Genomic DNA, 19,786 nt, shown 5'->3' with positions numbered 1-19,786 from the left:
TTCACTTTGTGGAGCATAGCTTTTGTTTTGCAAAACAAAAATGAGAGAATGATCCCTGGGTTCTGTGAGGGAATTCCAGTCTTCCTGGCTCCCTGGAACATTGGGAAGCTGAGTATTCCCTGCCTGGGTGGCCCCTGATTAAAACAGGAAACAAAAGTTAAGAAACAGAAGTGTTTTGTTATTAAATACAACCCTCAGGGGACTTTTACATCTTAAATAACTTAGAGGAAAAAGATCTCTTCATTAACTCCTTCTACATATTTAAATTTCCCTTCCAATTTTGCTAGGGAATATCTAACCACCAAAGATTAATTTTTTTATTAATTTGGATATGGTTATGTTTTCTGAGATATGAAAAAACACCACCAAAACCCACAGAACAATGTGACCAAGAGATCCAAAACTTCATCTTCCAGCATTCACAGAATCATGGAAAACTCCATTTTTTTTCTCCTAATCCTTTGGCAAAATTCAAATTTTGGTGGAGACAAGGCTTAGAATTTTTAACTCAGAACTTGTGTGAAAATACTGGATATCTCTAAGTCACTAAAACCAATCTTAAATTATATTTTCATTTGAGCAGCTAGATAAAATTGCTACTCATTATGTACTTTGGGCCTGCCTGACACAGACCCAAATTTTAAATTTCTTACAGTTTGAGAGAAAGATAAATCTCATTTCAGCCTGCAGTGAGCATTATTTAAAATAGGCCTCAAAGTGCACTTTTCTAGCAGGCAGTTTGGGGCTATTCCTTTTAAAATACTATATATTTTCAAATCTGCTCAGAAGGTTGTAGTATTAAAAATATTTGAGGGAAGAAGTTAATAGGGGACTGGGAGGTGATAGATGCTGGTCCAGAAAGCGGTGAGACCTCCCACTTTTGGTGTAGAAATTCAATGTTACCCAACCATAGGGGCTTTTCATTTGGTTCAACATGATGAAGAGATTAAATTCATACACACAAGAGATGAAATTCATTCACATATTGATACTTCTGTGATGTTTCATGCTTCTAGGTGGATAGGCCACAATATTAATTGATAATTTTGAAATCTAAGAGGTTTTTTTAACAAGAAGTGAATTTATTTTTGAACTCACCAAGTAGCTCCGCAGCTTCAAATTAAAGCAAGCAGCAACTTGTTTTAATTTTTCTTCCTTCCCCCTTAAAGAAGATGCAAAAGTAAATGTCTTGCCAGTAGTAGATATGCTCCTGCTGTTGGGTTGCAGTTTGCTAGAAGTGATATAATGGCTCTGATTCATGTCATAAGTTCTTTTTTTCTCTCTCATAAGTACCTATGTCCATGCATGTTTCCTCACATGTGATTATCTTCTTTTCTTTCAAGTCTTTTTCTTCTCTACCATTTCCAACAAAGCAGGGGAAAAAAGTCAGTCTTAGAAGAAGGAGACCGACAGAGAGTTATAAGCAGCTTTGCTTCCCGTGCTATAGAGGCTCACAAGCAATCCAATATCAATGGATCCCTGAACAATAACCTCCCCAAATCCTCGAGTAACATCACTTTTTTGTCCGATGAGAACCCGCTAACGACCCGAAACCCATTGTACATGGAAGGTCTCCCTCAAAGCCCCGCTGCCTCTGGGTTCCTACGGAAAAGGAACGATACTTTAGATACTCTTTCTCCTTCAAGACTGGCCTGGAGAGAGGCCTCTTTTGGGAGCAGCCACCGGGCGTGGACAGTGCCCACTCACCTGACCAGGAGATACATGTCAGGGTCCCTGGGTAGGCCGGTTATCATGGACCCCATCCAGTGGCAGCAGCAGAGACTCACAGCCAAGGAGGAAGGAGCTGAAAACCCCGATAGCAGTGACGACGTCAGCAGTCCACTCTTCCAAAAGATCAGTGGCCCCAAGCTGACTGTGAAGGAAAAGGCAAGGCAGTTTGAGGCGCTGCAGGAAATGAAGCAAGTGAGGTCTCCCGAGGTGAAATCCGTGCGGTCGCCCACGCACAGCGCCAGTGTCCAGGAGGGAGAGAGTGTGCCAGAACAGTCTCCCAAAAGCGTGGTGGCTTCTCCCCACCTTCGCTCCTCCCCTCTGTCCTCTCCAATGCCTTGTGCTGAAGGAGTTGAAGCAGAGGCCGCCATGGTCCCTGCTGTAATCGTAACTCACCACGACGACCCTCAAGAACATTCTCCTCCACCGACTCGCAAACCAACTCCTCCATCTTCTAGGATAAAGAAACCTCTTTGCCAAAGTTTTCTAGCTCCTCAGACCAAAGAAAATGTAGAAAGCATTCCAGATCCGCCTAAAATTCCTCCACCCCCACCTCCACAGCTGCCACCTCCACTGCCACCACCACCTCCATCCCCTCCTCTGTTGCCACCACATCCTCCGCCTCCACCTGCAGTTTCTCTTCCTTCTTCTTCTTCCTCTTCTTCCTCTCCATCTCCTCTTAGCACGCAGCTCCTGTCCCCTGCCAAGCATTCCAGATCCCCTGCCAAACATCCAGCTGTCCCCGCCCTGGCCGCAGTGCCAGAGCTTCCTCCTCGCAGGGAGCTCAAAGGAATTCTTAAAAACATTCAGAATTTGGCCGCCATCGAGAAGTCGGTGGCCAACATGTACAGCCAAATAGACAAGAACCACCTGCTGCCCAAGCACGTCCCCAAGCTCAAACCAGCGCCAACCCCGGAGCTCCCGACTCCAGAAGCCGCAGCTGAGCACAACCAGCAGAATGGGAACTTGAGCTGTGTTGTGGAGGAGCTGGAGAAACGCTTCCCCTCCCAGTCAACAGCTCTGTAATGCTCACAGGTGGATGTTCCCTGCTTTTTTTGAGTGGGAGGACTCTAATGCAGCACACAGTATCTGCCTCAGACTCTCCAGAAATCCTGACTTTCCCCCTCTTCTCTGCTGTACACGACTTTACCCACTCCCAATCCCAAATGGAGAGACGTTGTCCATCCTGTTCTCTCGGAAATTTGTGATGTAAAATACAATTCTCCAAGTTGTTTTCTCAGAACTACATCTTGCTGGTTCTTAGTCTATTTCCTGGAAATTTTTGGGGGAAACTGTCCATTTTTACCCAAGGATGTGGCATAGATGGCATCAGGCTCAATACTTCTTTAAGCAGCCTTCACCTTAGGTAACATCAGTCAGATTTTCCTGCAGCTGTGATTGGAATCTCTTGCTTTGCCCATAGAAAGGAAGGAATTTTTCCCCACCTGGAAGGAATCTTCTGCTACGTATTGGGCATCAAAGCAAGGAAGGCCTGGGAGTATCAGGCTCAGCTTTGGTGAGCCGGGTTATTGGATGGGCCTTGAGCAACACAGGATGGTGGCCCTGACCATGGGATGAGCTTTAAGGTCCTTTCTAACCCAGGCATTCCATAATTCCATACTGCATCTCCCTGCTCCATGGGCTCTGCTCTGCTGACATTTCCTGGCAGCTCAGTTCCTGTCTTCAGTCAGAAGAAGGGTTTGCTCTTGGTTTCTCAGCAAATATGGCTGTGTCCCCACTCCTGTTCTCCATCTTCTGCCTTCCATTGCATTTTTTTATATTGTAACTGGATGTGAAAAGTTTATATTTTCTAAATTCCTTTCATGTACAAAGCATTTGTTGTTTGTTTTTTATGATTTTGCACATGCATGTTGTTACTGTCTCTCTTTAATTTCCATGCTGGTCTGTCACGAGCTGAAACATCTCACTTAAAGTGTAATAAAGTCACTCTGATTAGTGTCACCAGGTGAAGGGTTTCCAAGTACTTGTAAAAATCCTCATAATGTGGATTTACTTCCCAGCTTTTTTGCTCACAGTGGTCTAAATCAGATCTTTACATTTACATAAATATGTCAGTTATAAATGTATATATAAAGTAAATTAGCTTGTCCTTTAAAAAAATGGTAAGTAAAAGCAGTTTGGACATTTAAATATTTGGTTCAACTTGCAAGTTTCCTTTCAGTCCTTTGCCAAAATCTAAAAAGTTTAATATGACAACTTGGAAAAAAACATATTGGGAAAGGCAGATATTACCTAATGAAGCAAAACTAAAACTCCAGTTCAGTACCAACATTGTAATTCTGAGCAAAAAGGTAATTAATTATTTATCAGACTGTTTATCAGACTCAACATTTCCATGGTGCTTGGCTTTTTTTTCCCTTTCTCCTGTTTTTTTGTGGTTTTTTTTTGTTTTTGTTTTTGTTTTTTTGGGGGGGGTGTTTGTTTGTTTGTTTGGCTTTTTTTTTTTTCCTTTTTTTTTTTTTTTTTTTGAAGTCTGCAGTTAGGATATGTGTGGATGCTTCAGTCAAAAGCTGCTCAAGGTAGATTTTGTTTGTTTGTCCCAGTGCCGAACTCCATGAACTCCATCCCGCAAGTTCTGCTGATCCATTAGAATTTTTCTTTACTTAAAACCCTTGTTGAGATAGGTTATAGGATCAAGGTAGGTGTAGGAGTAGCTAAATGTGTGAGGGGAGGGATTATCCTATTGTCCTATTTTTGCTGTAACAGAATCTGTGTCATTTATGAGATGTGCACTTTTTTGATGCTCAGTACTCCAAAGGTGGCATGACTGCAATGTTTTAATCATATCCTCAAAGCTCAGTACCTATTAGATAGAGAATTTTTAGGATTGAAGAGCCAGAGTGGGAATATGAGTTAAATGTTCCCCTCTGTGTCCCAGCCATGCTCCTGGTGAGGGGACAGTGAGAAGTCGGCAGAGACGGGCATGAAAAATTATTGGGCTGTTCATGTTCCAACTGGATCAATCCCAAAGACAGAAATTTAAGTACCCAAGTCCCACATTAGAGCTTGTAAACAGCAGCTGTCGTGCAGATCTTTACATCCCCAGTGAAATATGACACAAGGAGGACCTGATTTTGTGGTGTGTAAGGTCACATAGCAAAAGTGGAGGTGTTTAGTCATCCACAGCATAAATGCCAATGGTTCCATTTGGCTACAATTATTTGTGATGTTACTTAAGCAGAAAGAGTGGCTATCGCACAGAAGTTTCACTTTAAATACTTAATTCCATATTTCAGAACAGTCAGGGAGGGGGTCATGGCAATCAGCTCCTCACTGATGAGGAACATTTACTTTCTCATTCTGGAAATCTTTATGAAGTTTAAAACTTTACAAAACTGGATTCATTTTGTCTGGATATAATGCAACCTTTGTTCTCCTGCTGGCTTTTGTTTAATGGCCTTTGTTTAAAAGTCTGGGAAAGAAGCTGTACCAGGGAAATTCTGTCCCATTGAGATGTCTGGGTGTGCAGGGGAAATTGTTTTAAATCAAAAGAGGAGAGATTTTGATGGGATATTGGGAAGGAATTGTTCCCTGGGAGGGTGCCCAGAGAAACTGTGGCTGCCCCTGGATCCCCAGAAGTGTCCAAAGCCAAGTTGGACATTGGGGCTTGGAGCAGCCTGGGATAGTGGAAAGTGGGTGGAGGTGGAAGAGGGTCCTTGGAAGGTGCTTTCCAACCCAAACCATTCCACATCCATGGTACTGCAGTTCTGCAGTACTGCAGGGGATTAGATCCAGTGTAAGAGTTGGTAGCAAGTGAAACATCTGTAATAATTTTTATTTATATACAATTTAGCCCTCCCAGGTTGTCTGATTTGGTCGCTTGGGGTCCTCTGTGACTCTGGGTGTATTTCTCATCCTTTCATCATCACCTTGACAGGGCCAAGTCCTGAGCAGGAGCAGAGATGGCATCAGTGGAGAGCTCTTCCATGCAAAGCTGGAATTGAACCACGGTGTTATCGTTACTCATCCTCCTTCCCAATTTGTTCTCAGTTCCAGCTCTGAACTGCAGGAAAATCTTCATTTTAGGAGCCAGGGCAAACTGATCAGTAGTTGTTCCCTCTGAGGAGTATCTGTAGTATTTGGGATTTGTGATGATTTTGCTTTTGATATGAAAAGAGATTTAAGTTATGGAAGAGCAAATGCCTGCTGGGATGCCAGGAATTGGAGAAATGCTGCTTTAGGCAAATCCCAGTTCCTCTAACCTCTTTTAGCAGGGAAAGTTTGGCACATCTTGTCCACATGAGTTCATTCTGGCTTTGTCTGTCCCCTTAAGTACCAGCTCCGTGTTCTGGCTGTCCTATTAGATCCTCACAGGCTCCATGGCCTCGCTTCCTATTCCACACAGAAGATTCCCAGACTGCAGAGAAGTCTAGCTGAGAGCATTTCCCAGAAGCAATCCCACCCTCTGTGGAGAGCTTTAATTCCTTCCTGGAAACAAATGATGTTGTCCTGACCTTGGTCTTTGTGCCAGAATAGATCCTTGTGCTGTAGTGAATGAATGGGTTTTTTATGTCTTTTGGGGACTTTTTGTGCCTTCTAATCATGGCCACACAGAACTATTAGAGAAGTATCAGCAAAACTCAGCATGGTGCTATTTTTATGAAAGTTGAATTCCAAATTTAATTAGAATTACTCGTATTATGCCTTTAATCTGCAATATAGTGCAATTAAGAGTAATAGACTTCCTTTTCCTCAGACCTCCTTTATCTGAAGATTGTTGTAGGCGATATGGAAACTAAATCCAGCACTCCTCAAGTGGGCTTTGAAAAGTCACAGATCATCTTTGGATGATAAATCTTCATTTCAGCTGGCCATGAGGTTTATATTATATAGGCAACAGCATTAATTCAATGCTGATAATCAATTCCATGTGCTGAATATTAATAGGAAGATTTAGAGATAGGGATATTAAAGAATTAAAAGGATTTCTCTGGTCTTTATTATTTATTTAGTGTAATTAAAGACTTTCCCATGACTGCTGGCTGTGTCCTAGGTTAAGCCTAACATAATTTTGAGCATTTACCCTTTCCTTCTTAAAAACCATAATAAAAATAATCCAGTCTTATCCTTAAGAAAAATTCCAAGGCCTAAATTTTTGTTCTCTAGTTTTGCTGAAACCATTTCAATTTTTGGGCACAAAATGTGAAAATAGAGAACTTGACAGACATAAATGCATTGGTCATGCCCAGAATGATGGCTCTGAGAAAATTAATTAAACCAATAATGAATTCCCCATAAGATCAGAAGCACAAAGTCTGTGGCAAAATAACAGCAGATAGCAAAAAAAAAGGGATCTATCTCCCCCCCACTGGGCAAATGTTAGGAAAGGTGTAATTGGAATGATAATGTTGGTTCAAGAAATTAGTAATACAAGCTCCAGGGTAATTCCTGATGGATACACAAATTCCAGGAGTAGAAGTTGTTTCACTGCTTAAGCAGAAGTGTGAGAGAACAGGGTCCTTCTGTGGATGGTGGCACAGCAGGGAGGGGATGGGGCAGGGCCTCTCCCAGTTCCCCTTTCCCTGTGCTGAGTCTCTCTAGATGCTCTGGCTCTTGGGGATTGGGGATTTCTCCTCATCCATTCACAATCTAAAGCAAGAAAAGATCCCAAAGCATCTCCAACCTTTCCCATGCAACAATCCCTGCATCCAGAGCAAACCCAAAGAAAAACATATTTGGTATTAGAGATATGCATTCCTTTCCATGCTAATTATATTTCTAATTACATTCTCTTTCACCCCTCTCCAGCAAGAATGGTAATGGACATCTTTGTGCAGGCTCACAGCATTATACTAATTTATTTCTTATCTTTTTCTGACTTCTAGGCGAGGATATGCACAGCAAGAGGTAAGGCCAGTGCCCAATTACCTTTCAAATATTGATTATAGCAATGTGCTTTTCCCATGCAGCCCAAGAGTGTGGGCTGCAGGGGAGTGGGGGAGTCTCCCCTTCTACTCCACTGTTGTGAGACCCCACTTGGAATTCTGTGCACAGTTCTGGTTCTCCCAAAATAAGAAGGACATGGAACTGTTGGAGCAGGTGCAGAGGAGGCCATGGAGATGCTGAGGGGTCTGGAGCACCTTCCCTGTGGAGCCAGGCTGGGAGAGCTGGCAATGCCCAGCCTGGAGAAGGGAAAGGCGTGTGGAGACCTCACAGCTCCTTCCAGGGCCTGAAGGGACACAGGGAAGCTGGAGAGGGACCCTGCATCAGGAACTGGAGTGACAGGACACAGGGAATGGGTTCAGACTGACACAGGGGAAATTTAGATGGATATTGGGAAGGAATTGTTCCTGGGAGGGTGGGCAGGCCCTGGCACAGGGTGCCCAGAGAAGTTGTGGCTGCCCCTGGATCCCTGGAAGTGCCCAAGGCCAGGTTTGGATCACCCTGGGGTAGTGGAAGGTGTCCCTGTCATGGCAGGGGGTGAAATGAGCTGTTTTAAATTCCCTCCCAACCCAAACCAGTCTGGGATTGTGTGTGGGGAACTCCCGGGTACTGAGTGCTTTAGAGACCAGAAATGGAAAGTGATTCAAGAAGTTTATGAGCCGTACATCCCCTGGGGGCTGAGATCCATTGTGGCAGGAGTGTGACCTCCAGGCTCAGAGATTGCTGTTTAAGGAGATGCCAGAAGGAGCTTCCCAGGGAATTCCCTCCACGCCTGATGTGTTTTCCAATGTCACACCCAATCACCTGCCAGGCAGGGATGGAGCTCCACGGACCTCCCCTGCAGCTCTGTGAGGTCTGCTACTCCTGCAGTATCATTTTCTCCAGGAATGAATAACAGGGAGAAGAGTTTCCTTCAGTACAATCTCATTTAATCATTGGAAAGTTCTCCAAAATACATTTCTATCACACAGGTTGATATTTACTGATTTTTTTTTTCCTCTCTTTGTCCAGCTGGTTTGTATCTCTTAATTTAAATACAGAACTTAGTTCTCTTGGCCTCTGGTAGAAGTTATTGAGTTAAATATGTCAGACAATCACCACAAAACTGGGAAGTTGATTTTATATTTAGGCAAAAGAAATGGTGGACTGTGAAAGGATTTTACTGCATCAAGTGCTCTGTGTTCTCACAGGGTATGGAAGTCTCCAGCTGCCTGCCATAAAAAAGTTCCAAAGGGCCTATGGTTTCAGCATTTATTACTAGTCTTAGACACCAATCACCTGCACTTTAATGGTTGCTGCCTAATTAACCACTTTCTCATTTTCTTTTCTAGCAACAGCAGTTGCTGAGACCTTCTCTTCTCAGACCAGAGGTACCACCATTTTTCATTTCTTAATTGTTCTATAAGTTTTGAAATGGTTTTTACATCATTTTCTAATAAGAACTTGTCTGTCTCAGGTAATTTTTCCCCCTGGCTCTTAGATAAAAAGCAAAGTTCTGGCATTGTAAGCCCAGTTATGTTACTTTAATTAAATACATTAAATTTACTGCATCTTGATACTTCCAAGGCCAGGTTGGGTGGGGCTTGGAGCAACCTGAGATAGTGGAAGGCGGGAATGGATGGGCTTTAAGGTCTCTTCCAAACCACTCTGGGATCTGTGATCTTCCCCATGAGCATCTTTCAGTGGCTCCCACTGGCTTCATCCCACAGTTTCAGATTTCCCAACAGAATGATTCGTTGCTCTCCATCTGCTGTCCAATTTTTTTCTGGTGTCAGTCAGCTGCTGATGGATTACTGCAGCTGGAGCTGAGCTGAGCAGTCGGTGCTGGAAGCTTTAGCACCTTGCTGTGCAGTGCAATTGCAAATCTTTCTATTTCTAACCCTTTAGGCCCAAAATTTTTTCCAGAATAAGCAATAAGAGCAAATGTGAGATGTTGGTATTTTTGTGCTACAGGATGAGGATCATTTCTGCAGTCAGAAGAAGTAATTACATAATAAAGAATAATAAAATCAGTAATTACATTTGGGCCTTTTTCACACTGTTTGCATTCAATCAGTGTTTCTCTTTTCTAGGAGTTGAGTATGGAGTCTGGAATTGATCCAGGGCAGGAATACTATGGCCAGGATTACTACAGTTATGAGCATGGGTATAGTTCCATTTCTCCTCTTTATTTCTGAAAGTGCTGCTTTTCCAGGCTGGTGATGTTTATTATTCCAGCAGTTGATCGTGGGACTTCCCTTCACCTCAGGATTACTTTAATCTTTATGTCACACAAAGGTGTGAACCAACAACAAGACTCTTTTCAGAGGTTAAGGGGGTGTGTGATAACTCCCTGCTTGTTCAGGGATGTCATTATTCCACTTACAGAGCTCACATCCCATCCCTCATTCTGGGTTTATATCCTTTGTGTGTGTATTTCTGCTTCCTGGGAGATTAATTTCCATCACCTCCTCCCCTCCTGAGAAGAATTCAGGGATTAATCCTTTCTTCTCCCAGTTTCCAGCCAGCTGGTGGCCTTTTAAATTTCCCTCAAAAACAACTCCACCCTGCCTTGTGGCCTTCTAAATTTCCCTCAAAACAGCCCATCCTGCCTTGTGGCATTTAAATTTCCCTCGAGAAACCCCATCCTCCCTTGTTCTGATAAAGCCCATTGGACTGCAGGCTCTTCAGGAATTTCTGCTGGCATTCTCCAGATCTGATCCTAGGGAAGCTGCTCTTTCATTCCATGATTATTAAGAAAGCTCCCCCAAAAAAACAGGTGGATTGAAGGAAGGTTGATGTACTTAGAGGGGTCTTGACTGATCCAGCAGACCCCAAAATTCAGGTTACCCTGAGGGGCTTGTGGCTGTTGGAACAGAAGGATGTCTGGGATTTGGCTGCCGCAAAGGGAAAAAAAGGAGGGAGGAAAACAAGGAAAGCCGTTCCCATCGCTCTGGGTGTGAACATGTGCAGTGCTGGCTGTGTGATGAGAGGTGTGAGCACGTTTGGGCCCATCCTGAGGAGCTGTGGTGTCCCTGGCAGGTACGAGCTGCCGCAGTACGGGAGCCGCCGGCGCCTGCTGTCCCCATCAGGCATGTACGACGAGTATGGCGAGGTCGTGGTGGAGAGCGACGGTGGCTACTACTACAGTCCCCACGGGCCAGCAGCTGAGGAGGTAAGAAACAAGCTCTGGAGGGCTCATTCTGTCCCTTTAACAGCTTGAAGAGCCACCAAGCCTCATCAGTTGTACACTGGAATTTATTAGAATTAAGTTTTGTATATACAGTATTAAGCACTGTTGGCCCTTCTGGTGACCCGTAAAGTTTGTCAGCATTAAATTCCTTTTGTTTTCTAGGGACAAAAAAGAATTGCTGAGTTTCTGTTAGTATCCACATCTGGTTTTAGTTCAAAGAAAAATCAACTTAGCTAATTCCATTTTAGATCATTACCAAATAAGGAAACCTTCCAGTATTTGTAGGGGCCTACAAGGAACTTAGAGGAGGACTCTTCAGCAGGAACTGGAGTGACAGGACAAGAAGAATGGCTAAAGACTGAAAAAGGGAAAATTTAGGTTGGATATTGGGGAAAAAATTCCTCCCTGTGAGGGTGGGCAGACCCTGGCACAGGGTGCCCAGAGAAGCTGTGTCTGTTCCTGGATCCCTGGAAGTGTCCAAGGCCAGGTTGGACAGGGCTTGGAGCAGCCTGGGACAGTGGAAGGTGTCCCTGCCCATGGCTGGAGTGAGACTGGATGGGCTTCGAGGTCCCTTCCAACTAAAACCATTCCTGGACTCTAAGAGTCTATTACTAATATTCTTGTTGTAAATTATGACTTTCCACAGAGAAAAGCAATACCTAAACTCATTTGTCATAGAGTTCACAGTGAAATCTAAAAAAAATTTTAAATTACAGTGGCACTCAGAAGAAAGTTGATGTAAATGTTTCTTTTGAGAAAAAAGTCCAATTGACATAAGTGCCAGATCTTAATCCATTATTAAATGAGAAGACAGAACATTTCAGTGTTTTCCCCATTGCAAAGTAAGGTAGTTGTGCATTTCCAGCCTATTCTAGAACTTTCTAAAACTCTAAAATTCCCAAACATTTCCCATAACTTTGGTTAGAAAACTGTTCTAAAACAGGTAAGTTCATTTTGATGCTGGGAAATAAATGTTGCATCTTCTCCTACACTATTTTAAGGTACAGGTATTCACAATAACTCTCTTTCAAGTGGTAATCAATTAATTTTCATAATTTGCAGGGCTTGAGTCCAGTCAGAGGCCCTCCCAGCAGAGGTATAAGCCAGGCCGCAGGGCCTCAAATGGAAGGGGAACCTGTAGGTGTTGGGATGGACCTCAGCCGTGGTCCTGGAAGAGGATTTAGGAGCAGCCAGGGGAAAAGGAGGCTAAAGGGAGTGATGCATTTAAGTCGCGTGGCAGTCAGTGCCCACAAACCTGTAGGAAGAGCTGAGTCTGCCCATTCCCGGTGGAAGAAAGCAAAGATATTCCCAATGATCCTGCAGAAAGTGAAAGGTAGGAAAGATTCCAGCTATGCCAAGCTGCTGTCAGCTCGCCAAGCAGATGGGGACAAACCCATGATGATCAGGGGAAGCTACTTCCAGAAATCCACGGATGACAGGCCCTCCATGAGAAAACTAAACCACGTGTTGAAGCGCATCAGTGTCTCCAAGAAATTCCAGGAGGGCCTTGGCAAGGATTTGGCACGTGGAGAGGAAGGGTCTGAAAGGGATGAAGCCAAGTCGGGAGTTTCAATTAGTATCACGGCAGAGAGTGAGCAGGAGGACAGTGACCATGAGAAGAGGAGGAAGAGAAGGAGGAGGCGCACCTCAGATGAGTCCTCTGAGAAGAGCAGCAGCTCCAGCTCCGAGTCGGAAGACAAAGACTACTTGAAAATTACCCTGGATCAGGATGAGGCCACAGAAAGCACCGTGGATTCGGATGAGGAAACTGGGGATTTGGGGGATTCTGATGAGGACTCTGAATCCAGCTCCAGCAGTGAGTCAGAGGAGGACTCATCAGAAGAGGATGATGATGAGGAAGATTCTGAGAGCGATGAGGATGGCAGCCTGTCCAAGAGCTCATCCACACGGAGCTCCTACAGCAGGTCAGGGACCAGTGAGTCCAGCAGCAGGAGAAGCACGGAAATGTCCAGTGTGAAAAGCAGGGCAGGCAGCTCCCGTGGCAAACGCTCCAGCCAGAAATCCATGAGCTCCACTGCCTCAGGTAGTGACAGGGACACGAGCTACAGGAAAACCTCGGGATCCAGCTACAAGAGCAAAACTTCCTCTGCCAGTGTGGAAATAGAGGACACCATAGAAGAGGTGTCAGAAGAAGAGGAAGAGGCAGAGGAGACAGCAGATAGCTCAAACAAGGCGGTTTCTAAAACTGCCAATGCAAAAGCTGCTGCTGCTGGAGGGGGCAAGGGAGGACAATCAGCTGCTCCTGGTGAGGACAGCGAGGAGGAAAGTGAAGAAGAGGTTGATCCAGAGGACAGTGACAGGGAGGACTCTGCCAGTAAGAATGATTCTTTTTGCCTAGACAGTGAAATCAGTGCAACTTCCAAAGGTACCACAGGAACAAAAAGCTCAGGTAGTGCCACATCTGGGAAAACTGCCACGTCCCCTGAGACTGAGACTCAGAGCTCTGACACCAACAGGAAAGGAATGAAAACAAGGAAAAAGGTGTCCCAGGAAAGCAGCCAGTCCCAGACAGATGAGCCCCTGGGTACTGGAGTTACGGAGTCGGAGGCCACGGGTGATTCCACCTCCTTTTAAAGAGGAGTGACAGTAGGTGATGGTTTGCAGTGAGGAGTGGCTTTGTTTGCTGTGCCTTCTGTGTGGTCTTTCCTAAGCAATGCTGACAGGCTGGAGACAGCCAAAAGGAAAGGGCAAAGTGTATTGATCCAGAATTTCACTGTCCTTGGGAGACAACTGTGGAAAACCAAACTAATTCCAGCCCTGTGGATATATAAAAAAGTACATATACATATTTATACACACACTGTAGATATACTCAGTTATAGATACAGAAAGTTTAGTTTTCATGGAGCAATGAAACATGGGATTTAGGGAAGAATGAAAATGATGAGGAGGAGGATGTAAAGATTTTCAAGTCATCCATGACTAGGAGGATGTAAAGATTTAAAGATCACCCATGTTTTCATCTTACAAGTTAATATTGTATTAATACATTTGCTAATCTTCAGGCGAGTTCTCTGCTATCAAGGTCAGCTCTGTTTGCAGGGAGGACAAGTGGAATTGCAGCAAAACAACATTCCCAAAACTGCAGGGGATAAGTGGGAGAGCTGGGATTGGGCTCTTTCTGCATCACAGGATTCAGGTTGCAAACAGGATTCAGTGATGCACAAGCCAGGAATGCTGAGGCAGGAGGACCAAGTGAGCTAGGTCAGGAAAGGAAATGCATTACATTTCCCAACCTCTGCCTTTCCTGCCTATCACAATACAGTGGTTTTATTTTATTTTATTTTATTTTATTTTATTTTATTTTATTTTATTTTATTTTATTTTATTTTATTTTATTTTATTTTATTTTATTTTATTTTATTTTATTTTATTTTATTTTATTTTATTTTATTTTATTTTATTCAAGCATCTATTTGAACTTGATCCATGGTCACTTACCTGCCCCTTTGTGTCCCCACACACACAATGTTGTAGGTGCACACAATATTTTATTGTAAATCCCACTTAAACTAAGCAGGAAGAGATCCACTGGAATATATCCATGTGAAGAACATTGTCTATCTTTGCCAAGAACAATAAAATAGGCATCTAAGTAATTTTTACAGAGTGTAACTTCTCAAAAGCTGAAGAGTAATCACCTATTTGTACCTTGCCTGATTTTCTTTCTCTAAAAACTGGCTTTTCTCATGTTCCTGTGTGTGTTTTGCTGTGATGGCATCTTAGTGTTTGAATTATTCATTCAAGAAGGGTAATAGCTCTTTTCAGTGTGCTGCAATGAGGCATTTATTTTTAAAAGATCAATTATAAATTATAATAACTAGTAGGGGTTGTGCGCTCACCATAGAGCAATATCCTACTACAAAGTCACAGCAGCGTGGAAATTGTTTGCATTAATTCTTTGAAAAAAGATATAAGTTATATAAACCTAAAGTCTGGTTTCTCCACCATCTTCCTGAGCATTCCCACTGATCCCACCTGTCTGGAACAGTCACAAAGCCTTACATGGAGCTTTTGTAACCAGACAGTTTTGCCAGCACTGTGCCTAAGATTTTCCCTTGTGTATGTCCCGGGATTTTCTCTGCTGGATGTGTGATGCACACAAAGCAGAGCTGGCCAGTACACAGAATTCACAATGCAAGGGAAGAAAACTTCCAAGGCTTTCCTAGAATTTGCACCTTGGAGCAGTTTCTTAAAGGTATCTCTCACACAGCAGCTTCCTCCTCAGGGCCCTCCGGTTTCTGCCACATCCCAAGGAGAAAGGTGCAAAATTAATAAGAGTTATTAATCAATGAACAGAAAGGGCAGGGAAATGAACTGCTGGGTTGCCCTGACATTTCTTTTTGTTGTCCCAACAGTGGGCCAAAAAGAAGAGGATCAAGTTGGTGGTGGACCCGGAGTACGAAACCAGCTCCACGGGTGAGGAGAGCGCTCCTGACTCCAGCCAGAGGAACCGGCTGAGCAACCCCGGCTTCCAACCCAATGGCAGCAGCAACATCTACGTGGCCCAGAACGGCTCCGTGGTCCGCACCCGCCGCGCCTGCCTGGGCAATAATTTAAAAGTCACATCCCCAGTGAGGCTGGGGAAGCAGTTCAAGAAACTGGACAAGCTGGCGGTGACACACGAGGAGAGCGTCCCGCTGAACACGTTGTCCAAGGGACCATCCCCGAGTGACAAAATGAACTCCAGGCCATGCAGTGTCTCCTTTTCCTCTACTATAGGGGCCGAAAATGTAGTGACAAAGGCCGGGGCGGCCAAACTGAAAAGCACAGACGAGCAGGAATCGGTTGTTGATCATGAGGAAGTCAAGGAGCCCTTGGAGTCGCACAGTGAACACACACAGTCCGACGAGGAGGAGCTCTGGATGGGCCCTTGGAACAACCTCCACATACCAATGACAAAACTGTGATTTTAGTTGATTTTTTTATTTTGGTTTTTACTTCGGTTTATAATAAACTGCGCTTTTTATTGTCACCCAGGGGCAGATGTACGGAGTTTGTATGGTGCACATCCGTTGTCCATGACAAACGGCACGCTTTAAAATTCCCAGACAAAATTTGCACTCACATTTGGACCGATCCATTGTCCTCCCCAATTTTGACAGGCTCCCATTTCACTAAACACTACTTGGTTTCAATTAATGAGTTCTTTTTGGATCTGGAGTTCTTGTTTAATAAACAGTAAACTACTAAAAAATGCACTGGTTTAACCCTCCAGATAGTTCTATACCTGCCTGGCTTTGTTTTTCTGTATGGTACTTGTGGCTCTACTGTCTAGATTTGGGAATTGTCTGTTTATGTTCAAGATTTATATCCGGAGCTCTGCCTTCTGACCTCAGAGTAATAAATTAAAAATAAACCCATCCAAGTCAATGGAGCAAATCCTCAGCTGCTGCTGGAATTTGAGTCCCAGTTACAAAGTCAGAGCAATTTATGCAAACAACGCCAAGCTGGCAAAGTTATGGAATCAAAGTTCCTGAGATTACAGCACTGCCACTTAGAAAAGTGCAAGAGAAGCTGAAATAAGATAAAAATTGCAACGAGGAAGGCAATGTGTAGCAATTAATCTTATTCATAGCTACCTGGCCATGGCTTGTTCATTTTCTTTTGTAAATTAGCTCGTTCCAATTTTCTTCTCTGGTCAATTTTTCATCTTTTCATCTCTTCCCACATCAGTTCTGTTTGCTTCTTTCCATGGTCTTAAGATCCAGCTTTTGTGCTCTATCAGTAATTGTCATCCTATGGCTGTATTCTTCTGGAATAAAGCAGGATGATCCATGAGCCTGTGATAGTGGGAGGCACTAAAGAGGAATTAATGGGAAGAGGATGGATCCATTCCCAAGCCCAGCTGGCTGGTGGGTTAAGCGGTGCCATCACCATTCCACTTTGATAACTGAACACAAACGTGCTGAAAAGACAAATGGATCCCAGAGGGAAGAGGAGGAAAAGGGAATATTTTATGAGGTGAACGTGCACAGACAGATCTGGGAAGGTCAAAGGGTCTCAGGACACACACACAGAGTTGTTTCCAAAACTTATAGTACCCATTACCTGTGAAATACATGGCATAAATTCAGGCACCTGGTTACAATTACTGGTTTTACCTCGAAGTTTTGAGTGTGTTGTCACACCTTGGGCAGGGGGCTGAGAATTTTCACTGTTTGGTGTCAACACCCAAAAAAAAACCAAAGAAAAGTGGTTTTCTTCAGTATGAAGCAGCAAAAGAAAAAAAGCAAAGAAAAAATGAGGAAAGTGTCCTGTTGTGTTGTGCAAACTTTTTTTGGGTAAAACCAAATAAATTGTGAGAATAACCCGGATTCCTCTGGAAAGATTGGAAGAGCCAACAGATAAATGTGCGTAATTAGCAAGGAAGAGACTGGCAGCAGCATTCTCTTTCCTTTCAGCTCTGAGGCCTCACCATGAGGTCTGGGTGAGGATGGATCTGCTCTGGCAGTAAAAGGACTTTGTGCTGCTGTGGCTGTTTTGGGTTTCCCTTTGCCCAGGTTCTCCCCCAGCAGATCCCTGGGAATGTTTGTCTTTGGGAGCTGTCTGCATGTGGTGTCGATGTGACTTCTCTGTCCAATACCTTCTTCTCAAGCTGTGGTTTCTGACCAAATATTTTGAGCAATGGTGCTTGTTTTCAGGCAAGAGAAATGCACTGTAGCCTCTCACACGTGGGAAAAACAAACCCACCAGATGTTTCTTTGCCCTAATTCCTTTTTCTTGGCATATTTGCACCGGGGACTGACACTAAAACAGCTGTTTGGAGTTAAGCTGGAGGCTGGACATACAGATAAGACTGATGGAAGAAAGAAAAAAAAAATCTATTCTTTGAAATAATGAGTAAAATGTTATATTTTAATCCTGTTTAAGACACTGTTATTATTTCACTGCCTCACTTACATTTGCAAAGTCTGTCAGTTCCGTTCCTAATTAGACCTAATTAGGGTCGTGTGCTTTTTAGACCAGATTTTTTGGAGGCGGCCGGCCACTCAGGGCTACAGGTGCCTGAAGACAAAGACAGGCCCATTGCCCTGGGAAAGAAAAGTGGCCAGCCCAGGTTCCTGATGTCAGTTTGTAGGGTTCCCTTGGGACTCTCCGGGCAGCACAGGTTTGAGCTGGGGGCAGCTTGGGTCTGGGACATATCCTTGAACATTTTCTCCCAATTTTCTGAGGGAAAACAGAAGTTGTGTCTTTATTTCTAAAACAACTGCAACATCTGTAGCTCTGGGGCTGGACACTGGTGGTCAGTGGTGATGTCCCTGCTTATCCAAGAGAAATTCCATCCCCACCTGCTCTTTTGTGTTGTCCAGGTGCTCAGAGCTTCTCCCACAATGCAGAGAGATCAGAATTCCCACTCTTTTTCAGCAATGGGTGGCTGTGTTATCTAAAATTAACTAAATTTTAGCTAAACTTTTTAAATTGGGAATACTGTGGGGAAATCTTCCTCAGGTGTACAAGATTTGGGGGGGTGGGGGGTATTTTTTTTTTCCTTTTATTTTCTGGAGGTGTCATCCTGTAAATTAATACAGAATTCCAAATTTTGCCTTTTGGGGATGCCATGCCATGAGTAACTCTGGATTTTAGGCTGTGAGCAGGTGCTGGCAGCCAGAACCAACAGCAGGAACCTCACAGACTGAGCCAGTAAAAAAAAAAAAAATCCCTTTTATTTCCCTTTGAGAAGCGAGGCATTAGCCCAGCTTTGGATACAGCGAGTAGAATTCCAGACCTGTGCCTTGGGATGTAATTTACAGCTGTTTAAGCACCGAAATTTGTCGGGCTGAGGCAAGGCACGAGCAGCTTCCCCTGAGTGGCAGAAGCACTCGCTGGTGGATCAAGGTGATAATCACCCCTCCTGCCACTGATTTAATTCCTGCATTCCTCCAAGTAGGATTCTGTGGCTCAGCACAGCATCTGGTACATTTTCAGACCGGGGAAGATCCAAATGAGAAATTCTGGGGTTATGGCAGGGCAGTGTAATTCCCACTGGGAAGGGAAAAGGAAAACAAGGTGGAAAATAGAATTATTTCTATTTTCTCCATTGTTTAAGCATTTACTACTTAAGACTCCCACAGATCTGTCAGGGATCTGTTGGGAAATCAAGTATTAATATTAAATATGTTTGTATTAATGGTGGGGAGTCCCTGCACCCAGGATTTGGAGCGAGGGAAAGGACAGTGTGGTCGTGGTAGGTTACAAGTGTCTGTCTGCTGGCAGAAATGCCCCAGCACAGTCACTCAGCATCCTCCCATCACAGCTTGAATCCTTCCAGAACCTAGAAAACAGTCAGCAAAATGGAAAAGGGATTGGAAAATAAAACAAAAAAAAAAGTGATTTTTTTAGCAAACGCTGAGGAAAACACCCAGTGGGAATGGGCTGTTTTGGGCCATGGAAATGCTTCCTGGGAACTGTCACACATTCCAGAGGAATACCACTTGATATTTACAGGAGTCTCCAGTGCATGACAGCCATGGTGGTGGTTGTCCCCAGGTCCCTTCTGTGTGATGCTCTAGGTGGCTGGGAAGTGGCTTCTCCATTTTCCAGCAGTTTACTCCAGTAAATGCCAGGTGTAACTGGAAAGGTTAAAATTAGGAATAATTTCCAGCTGGTGGATGGGGGTAAGTGGTTCTCACCTTGTTTTCCTGCAAATACTTGCTAGCCCCTCAAATGCTGCTGCAGAAAAACTTTAAAACTCCTGAAGGACAGGGCCACCCAGGGGACCTGGACAAGCTCCAGAAATGGCCCATGGGAATCTCAGGGGTTTAACCAGGCCAGGTTCTGGTGCTGCCCCTGGCTCAGGACAACCCCTGGGATGGATCCAGGCTGGGGATGAGCAGCTGGAGCAGCCCTGGAGAAGGAGCTGGGGGTGCTGGGGGTGAGAGCTGGGACCCAGAACCCCCCCGTGCCCTGGGCTGAGCCCCAGCGTGGGCAGCAGGGGAGGGGGGATCCTGCCCCTCTGCC

General features: G+C 44.2%; 1 protein-coding gene across 18 annotated transcripts in view; it reads left to right on the top strand.

Moving 5' to 3' along the window:
- PCDH15 (protocadherin related 15) overlaps positions 1-17,687 on the top strand; it is a 332,931-nt gene extending 315,244 nt beyond the window's left edge. For 10 of the 18 annotated variants that reach the window (XM_053948631.1, XM_053948635.1, XM_053948637.1 and 7 more), the window contains 6 exons: positions 7,575-7,596; positions 8,964-9,002; positions 9,705-9,778; positions 10,654-10,786; positions 11,867-13,411; positions 15,184-15,269. In XM_053948631.1, coding sequence (XP_053804606.1) covers positions 7,575-7,596; positions 8,964-9,002; positions 9,705-9,778; positions 10,654-10,786; positions 11,867-13,399 — 1,801 coding nt within the window. In that variant the 3' untranslated portion in view covers positions 13,400-13,411; positions 15,184-15,269. Of the gene's footprint in view, positions 1-1,343; positions 3,678-7,574; positions 7,597-8,963; positions 9,003-9,704; positions 9,779-10,653; positions 10,787-11,866; positions 13,416-15,183 lie in introns of those variants that run through there. The other 8 variants (XM_053948644.1, XM_053948643.1, XM_053948645.1 and 5 more) reach the window with 5 other exon arrangements.
- Positions 17,688-19,786: the final 2,099 nt, after the last annotated feature.

Source organism: Vidua chalybeata, chromosome 8 (genome assembly GCF_026979565.1).
Source record: "Vidua chalybeata isolate OUT-0048 chromosome 8, bVidCha1 merged haplotype, whole genome shotgun sequence".
Classification (NCBI taxonomy): Eukaryota; Metazoa; Chordata; class Aves; order Passeriformes; family Viduidae; genus Vidua; species Vidua chalybeata.
This window is presented reverse-complemented; position numbering and strand designations above follow the sequence as displayed.